The 7677-nt window shown below is 38.8% G+C and overlaps 1 protein-coding gene across 1 annotated transcript in view; it reads right to left on the bottom strand.

The window, feature by feature from the left end:
- Nucleotides 1–911: 911 nt before the first annotated feature.
- Nucleotides 912–7677, bottom strand: part of LOC140156655 (glutamyl-tRNA(Gln) amidotransferase subunit A, mitochondrial-like) — a 101996-nt gene continuing 95230 nt past the window's right edge. The window contains exons 5-11 of the mRNA XM_072179593.1: nucleotides 7428–7622; nucleotides 5602–5777; nucleotides 4227–4339; nucleotides 3425–3617; nucleotides 2156–2273; nucleotides 1733–1938; nucleotides 912–1198 (exon numbers count right to left, since the gene is read on the bottom strand). Coding sequence (XP_072035694.1) covers nucleotides 1014–1198; nucleotides 1733–1938; nucleotides 2156–2273; nucleotides 3425–3617; nucleotides 4227–4339; nucleotides 5602–5777; nucleotides 7428–7622 — 1186 coding nt within the window. The 3' untranslated portion in view covers nucleotides 912–1013. The remainder of the gene's footprint in view (nucleotides 1199–1732; nucleotides 1939–2155; nucleotides 2274–3424; nucleotides 3618–4226; nucleotides 4340–5601; nucleotides 5778–7427; nucleotides 7623–7677) is intronic.

Genomic DNA, 7677 nt, shown 5'->3' with positions numbered 1-7677 from the left:
ATACCCACTATAAATTTGTCATAATAATCCTTTAGACAATAACAAATGATTTCTTCTGTTAACGTTGCGACAATGACGTTGCGGCTATCCACACCACCCCTGTTTTACAATATCCTATGTTTTTCAAATGTAATTGGTCAGTGTTAATCATTTTGAAACCCATATTCCCCCTGTATTAAGTCTTAACATATACAAATGGAAGTTACCCCATTGTCTATTGCGTTCAAAACTCGTACTGCCTCTGTGGAAGACTTTACCACAGGTGTAGTGTGGATTTTAAATGGAATAGCCCAATTTTCTAATATTCCATTTTATTCCCTTCAGGCAGCGATTCAATTTATCATCCCATTTGTTCAAATTCTACAACCATTATACTGCTTATAGAATTAATAATTATAGTTTGATCAGCTCCTAATCGGCAGGCCTTGTAACATCGCGGATTAATATCTGTACGTTTATTTTCGAGAATTGTCTTGTGACATCTCACCAGAAGCATCACAAATTAATCATTCATTCCTATACATTGTCTGTTTTCATTAACAAGCACAATATAGACCAGATAGTTCTTAAAATGGATCTACTTTTCAGCGTAGTGGTAAAAGGCTAACAATATCCGCTAATTACGAGCTGATCAAACTGTATGTCACTGCACAGGGAAAAAACTGGAATAAAATGTGTATCCATTTTGCATCTTTTGGTCCTCTGTATGGGTTAGATCTCCTTGTCTGCATGAAAATGACACATCAACTGGAACACAGCTCTAGCTGCTTATTCAAATGTTACCTATGCAGGAATGCAAGCGAGTATACAATTGTGCGCGGCATCAAACATTTATGAGAGCTAGTCTGGGGAATAGACTGGGGGAAATACCCCTTCCCTAAAAAGTGTTTTTGCTCTTAATGACGAAAAGTGTTTTTGCTCTTAATGACGAATCACCATCATCCAATTCTGGAAATATGGCAAAATTTTCGGATATCTGGATATTTCCGGATAACTTGCATCCCTGCCCTATGTTACCTTGTACTCTCCAGAGCACTTAATTGTTCCTCAAGTATATGACGTGGGAATTGCACCTGCTGTTCAAGCCATTTAGCAACTGTCAGCAGCTGCCTGTCTTGGAAGTTTTGTCCTATGAGTTGTAGGCCTATGGGTAGACTGTGTGATGAGAGGGTGATAGGAACATTTATGGCTGGAACACCTGGTAAAGGGAAGATATAAAGAGAAATGGTTACTAAAGACTGTCCTACAGTAAACTGATTAATTGTCACTCTGCTACAAAAAAATTGCTTAAGTTATTTTTTGAAATTTCGAGAAAGTATAAAACATGGTTCATACATGTTTCAGTTATATTATCCCCCTAATTATTTCTGAATATTCCTTTTAATTTGTCACATTATCATTTGTTCTTGTGCCATTGTTGAATAAACATGCTTGAACCATATTTTGTACTTTGTAGTCAAAATTACAAAAAAATGACTTGGGCAATTATGGTAGCAAGCTGAGGATATGTAGCAGTACTTTCAAATCTTGTTCATGTCCTGGGATCTTATATTGAAAGACAGAGAACCATTTTGTGCTCCAAGCAGTAGTTCACCTTTTCTGTGCTCCAGCAGTCAATATAAGGTCTAAAAACCTTTGTGGTGAACTTGTATTTTTAATATGTGAATCAAATTAAAGCAAATCAAAGGTTAGGTCTTAAAAAAAGTTTGTGGAGAAGATTAAAACAACTGACCTGCTAAATTGATGGGCTGTGTCAGTACATCTTGCTGTTCCGATTGTGCACGATGGTCAATAGCTGCAAACTGCCTGTATTTGATGGCATCACTGAGTGTAGTAGGCGTTAACAAGACATCAACACCGCTATCGTAAACTTTTTGAAAGTCTTCTGCTATCAGTCTGCGGACCTTCATGGCCTGCTGGAATTGGTGGTCGTAATTCCTGTTAATGTATATAATGGGTAATTTTACTCAGAATAGTGTTAGCACCTAATTATGTAATGTACTATCAATCACATATCACACTTCACTACAATATTACTGACTACAGTCTGAGCAGCTCATAATAGGTAGGATGTATCATGGATTGATAAGGAATGGTGCATACACAGCCGGGCGCAGCACCTACGCAAACTACGCTTACTGTAGAAATCACTTACCGTTTTAATAAGAAGTAATTTCCTGCCAGGATTCTGCCCTTGACTACATCATTGAATCCTTCCCATCTGGTTGCTGCGTACAATGCTTCTGTTGAACTCGTCTCTTTGTCACGATAACCTTCAAAACACAAAATGATCAGTTTCCAAGATTACAGATAACAAGTTTCAAGAGGGAATGCGTTATTCCATTTAAAACCCACACTCCCCCTGTGGAAGATTTAGTCAATGTCTTCCACAAAGGGAGTATGAGTTTTGAATAGAATATATAACTTCCATTTGAAATACTCACTTCAGTTGTGGAAGATATAGGTGAAGCCATAATACAGGGGGGAGTATGAGTTTCAAAATGATTCATCCTGGCCAATTACATTTAAAATAACATATTCCTCCTGCGGAAGATATTACCAAACTCTTCCACAGGGGTAGTGTGGATATCAACTGGAATAGCCCAATACTGCCGTCATCAAAATATCTTCCATGGAAACAGCACCTTTTGGGTCTATTTGTGTAGTCAACATAATCAAACCCCCCAAGTATTGATATTACTTGGTAAATTTTATCCCTCTTCACCTGGGTGTCTACTGCAGACGACAAGTTTCACATTTTCTTTAAAAATTCAAAAATTTCAGAATTGTTCATTTTCATGACCATATTTGGAAATCAGTATGAGTACAAACAAGCCTCGTATTGGTTTTTGAGATTACTTTAGGTATTTTCAGAAAATCTCAAAACTTAATCTCCTACACAGGGGGTGTACTTTTCAAATGGAGTCACTCATTCCAAGTACCCCTATTTGAAATGCATACTCCCCATGTCTTTCATAGTGTACAATGGATATCAACTGGAACAGCCCACTGTTACCAGCCCAGTGGGTCAGTGCCTGAAGAAGTCTGATGGTATCAAATGCAGCAAGTTACAAAAAGTTCCAGTATTAAATTTGATAGTTTAGCAACAGGGTGACCGAGATCATTCACCATAATATCTTTCAGCAATACCTTACAAATGGATATAAATTTAAAATATTGCTTGATCACATACGACCTTTGAACTTACCATACTCAATGCCATCGTATCTATCTAGCCATGTTGGATGCTACTTCAGTAGCACATATTACTGAATAGCACACAATAGAGAATTGGGTATGTGTGACCTTTGAACTTACCATACTCAATGCCATCTTATCTAGCCATGTTGGATGCTACTTCAGTAGCGCATATTACTGAATAGCACACAATAGAGACTTGGGTATGTGTGACCTTTGAACTTACCATACTCAATGCCATCGTATCTAGCCATGTTGGATGCTACTTCAGTAGCGCATATTACTGAATAGCACACAATAGAGAATTGGGTATGTGGTAGAGATACAGGTATAACTTTAGCGCCAGCATTTTCAAACAGGTCAGCTGCCTTGGACCAAGCTTGGAGTACATCACTTGACATCCCTGGTGTGTGGTATTCCTGAAATATAATGGAAATCAAAAGCCCTAAATCAGAAATGCCAGTCAGTGTTGTCAAAAACCTCGTACATTAAGCTGATTTGATCAACTTGCCAACATGCCAAATACACTCCATGTACATGCCATATTTCCGTGTTATTACCCCATGTTGAGTATTAAACTTATGTTGTTCCAATTTTGTGGGCACTTTGGTTATTCATCTCATAATGTGCTTTCCACTTTTTACCTTACCGAGCCATTGTTTAAGCTTGGTGCCATCATGGCCAGTCAAGAGATAGGACTGTATTGTAGGGGCACGGTGGCGCAGCGGTACGGGCTCTACCTCGCAATCGGAGGGTTGCGAGGTCGAGCCCCGGCGGTGCCATCGTGTTGTGCACTTGGGCAAGGCACTTTACCTCACTTGCCTCTCTCTACCCAGGGGTGAAATGGGGAGCCGTTAGGGATATTGTCCATTGAGTGCCGTCCAAAGGTATGAGCATGCCTTGGGCATTCTATGGCAGCTGACATATTCTAACGACTCGGAATAAATGTAAAGCGCTTTGATACACGTGAAAGGCGCTATATAAATGTCAACATGTTTTATTTTGTTTGATTAAAAATATTCACTTACCTTGGGTATACCTATGGTCAAGTCTTTGACAGATATTTCATCTGGTAATGTAAATGGATCAAATGAATCAGTGACTGTGGTAGAGTCTAATGGGTCATGACCACCAATAGCACCTGTTTGGATGGAAAGGGAAAAATGTAATAATTTTAGGTTTAAGTAGACTTCTTTTTACGTGGTTGTCGACTGCAGACAACTAAAAATATTTCAGAACACATTTTCATGACCATGTTTGGAATCCGCATGAAAAATGCATTAAAATGAGTACAAACAAGCCTAGTATATGGTTAACTGGTTCTTAAGATGGCTCTCGATGTTCTGAGAAAATCTCAAAAGTTCCTGACAGAACAGTTGAAATGCTGATAGCAATTGGCGTATCACGCTTACAAGTTGAATTCAGTATTTTGGAAGAATCGGATAAAGATTGCCGTTTTATTCAGTTTTATTGCTGATATCAAAAGAAATCACCAATCTTTTTCTAAAGCTGACTGTCAATGATTACTCACATTCCTCATGAAATAATCATGTGAATTATACGATCTTTAGCTTGTATTAGTTGTTGAAAGGGATTCAATCATGTTTCGCCGTTGTTCATCACCAATTAACAACTCGCGTCCGGCGCGTCAGCGTGGTTTAGCTGCCCTGGCGAAGTAAACCACGCAGATGACGCAGCCGCATCATTGTTAATCGGTGATGAACAACGGCGAAACATGATTGAATCCCTAAATTAATGCCAGAAGGTCATGTCTACAATAGCTGCCTTTTAGACATTAGACAATAGAGGCCGTCAGCGTGACGTCATATGCTGCCATCTTGTGGGTACACGCTGCGATGGTCGTTCGCTCTCCAAAATCACTGTGTTGTGCGTGATAACAGCGGCATGGCAAGCTGCGCCCAACGCATACTGTCCGGACGCATGAACACACAGAACATTTGTACCCACAAGATGGCAAAAGGCTGACGGCCTCTATTTCTGCATTCTATATTGCACACATAAATATATGACATCATGTATCTATTGCAGATAGGTCATTCTTTCCCTAAACCCTCATTATGTTTTTTTACATAAAATATTATGTATGCAGGAGATCAGGGGTTTAAGACAAGAAAGCTCTATCTGCAATAGCTGTCATATGATGTCATATAGAATGCAGAAATTATCCAAACGTCTATGGGGCAGCTATTGCGCATTGAAACCCTCGATATGTGGCAAATTGAACCACTCCTCGCGACACTTCTATAAAAACAAAATAAATGACTGTCAAGTGTCAAGTGGGCAAGTGCAATAGGTGCCATGTGTAGCTGCCATGTGTAGATGAGTACAATACACTGTGTGCAAATTGCCAAATGTTCACAGGGCAGCTATTACACTTCTTACCTAAAACTGTTGCTGCATCATCTACTGTCTTTGTCAACACTGCTGGTACATCCAGCGAATTGACCAATGGAATCAGCCCATGTCTAGATACAACTCCATAGGTTGGTTTCAATCCCACAATGCCACAGTACGACGCAGGATTACGAGCTGATCCACCAGTATCGGAGCCAAAAGCACTATATTTGGGGGAAAATACACTTTATTAGAGGTCTTTCATGGGGAAATGTACTGTATTAACCCCATGAGAACTACCTGCCGATTGGCCAAAAAGATGTTTTCATTATCAATTGGCCCAATCGCCAACATTGTTAGAATAATTTGACCATGCAAAAAAAATTGGGGTGAAATATTTGCAAAGCTCCATTCTGATTGGTGATTAAAGTAATGATATCAAGTAATTAACCAATCAGAGGCAATGTTAGATCGGCAGGTAGTGCTCAGGGGGTTAAAGTTTGTTCGGTTTATATAAGGGTTACTGCACCAGTCAATAAAGTTCCAACTCACACTCATGTCAATTCACAAAAGCGTGCGCTACTCATGCATTACGCAATGCACAGCTAGCGTAAGCATTGCGTCCAACAGTGTGCACGCCATTCTATATATCAATACACAGTCTTATTTTTTTCCGCTTTTTAAGCTGAACAAACTGTAGGATGGGCATTAATTTTGACGACAGGTCTGCATTAAATTTGATCTAGTAGACAATTTCTATCCCAATATCCCTTGACTGGAAGAATTTCATTCTCATTCATAGGCAAGTTTTTCACTATAATTTCTTTGGAAATAAATCTCCTCACAAACTCCTACAGCAGAAAAATTGTTGAGGGCAACCAACCAGAGAGGATATCTTACACTTCCCATAATGCATTTCTCCAAATTTCAATATCTATTTGCCAGCGAAGTGATTACATAACTCCCTGGTAACTGGATCACGCACCTTTTGGAATTGATAGTACATGTCATAGACTGTGTTGCGATCATTTCGATCATGATTCAGGACTCAAAAACATTGACATAGTGATAATTGGATTACACGTAACACTTCGTTGGCGAATTGCAACATTGTCGATGTACCTCAATCAGCAGATGCCATCCATTTCTGGCAAAATTCCCAAAATGATAACAAAGGGAACCTGTAAAAAGTAATGGGAGTATCATTTGGTGAATGAGGTGATATACCATGTTGCAAAGGATTGTGGGAAGGGCAAGATATCTTCTCTGACAACCAACCCACCATGGTTGTGTTCAGCAGTAATAATTAGTCGCTGTTTTGGCATACTATCGTATGACAAAAAATGCAGTTTTGAGTTTTTCCAATTTTTGAAGACCCACTGGAGAGCACTAAAGTAAAATATGTTTTATTATCATCAAAGAATATAATCAATAATATATTTGTCTTTGTTCTCAACATAATACAAACTTTTTATTCATTCACTACAATTAGAAATAATTAATCTGCAAACTCATGACAGTATGCCAAAATATGCACAATTTGAAAACCTATATGTATTAATATATGATACGCCATGTGATACGACAGTATGTCACAACAATAGGCAACTGCAGTTACACAGTGGCCTATGGCGACATATCATGATACGACTATGATACGACTGTATGCCAAAACACAGAATGAAGATGACGTATCATACTAATTAGTGCCATATCTCATTAACTAATTACATTTAGGTCTCAAAACTTTGTGAATATATAGAGTTTCATTCATAGATTATGAAAGTTTATATAACTCATTTTGCTCCCCAAAAAATCGTCATACGACAGTATAGTATGCCAAAACAGAGACAAATTGATCACAGAAAACCTACACTAAACTTGCTCCTGTTGTCACAGCCATAGCACTACCACCAGAGCTGCCTCCAGCCACAAACCAATCACCATCTTCATCACCATCAGTTTGTATAGCTTCTTTGCTGTTGCTATGGTTATCATTCGCTGCTCCCCGGAATGGGTATCTCCATACATTTCTGACTGGACCATGGACGCTCTCAACGCTCCCTGATCTGAAAGATATTAATACAATTGTGTGATTTTCATTATTGTATTTCATATTGTTAT

Source organism: Amphiura filiformis, chromosome 7 (genome assembly GCF_039555335.1).
Source record: "Amphiura filiformis chromosome 7, Afil_fr2py, whole genome shotgun sequence".
In the NCBI taxonomy this organism is placed as follows: domain Eukaryota; kingdom Metazoa; phylum Echinodermata; class Ophiuroidea; order Amphilepidida; family Amphiuridae; genus Amphiura; species Amphiura filiformis.
This window is presented reverse-complemented; position numbering and strand designations above follow the sequence as displayed.